Below are 276 nucleotides of genomic sequence, written 5' to 3'. Positions count from 1 at the left end.
CGGCGGGAGGGTGCCCTGGAGGGCCCCGAAGGCGTTGACGGCCATGATCCGGCGGAAGTCCTCGATGTCCATCCACTCCGTGGGGCCGATGGGGCTGGCCACGCCCGCGTTGTTCACTAGCCCAAACAGCCCTGGGGGGCACACGGAGGGTGGGCCCCCCACAATGGCACCCCCAGTGTCCCCTGGGCCCCCCCAGACTGTCCCCACTGTCCCGTGGGACTCCCAGAATGGCACCCCCAGTGTCCCTGGGACCCCCAGAATGGCACCCAGTGTCCC

General features: G+C 70.3%; 1 protein-coding gene across 1 annotated transcript in view; it reads right to left on the bottom strand.

Annotated features, from left to right (window-relative positions):
* The window catches only part of LOC108446188 (11-cis retinol dehydrogenase-like), a gene marked incomplete at both ends in the record, with an annotated part of 663 nt that extends 390 nt beyond the window's left edge, over nucleotides 1-273 (bottom strand). Inside the window, one exon of the mRNA XM_017732065.1 lies at nucleotides 5-273. Coding sequence (XP_017587554.1) covers nucleotides 5-273 — 269 coding nt within the window. The remainder of the gene's footprint in view (nucleotides 1-4) is intronic.
* Nucleotides 274-276: the final 3 nt, after the last annotated feature.

The sequence above is a fragment of the Corvus brachyrhynchos genome, unplaced genomic scaffold, assembly GCF_000691975.1.
Source record: "Corvus brachyrhynchos isolate BGI_N302 unplaced genomic scaffold, ASM69197v1 scaffold1814, whole genome shotgun sequence".
Classification (NCBI taxonomy): Eukaryota; Metazoa; Chordata; class Aves; order Passeriformes; family Corvidae; genus Corvus; species Corvus brachyrhynchos.
This window is presented reverse-complemented; position numbering and strand designations above follow the sequence as displayed.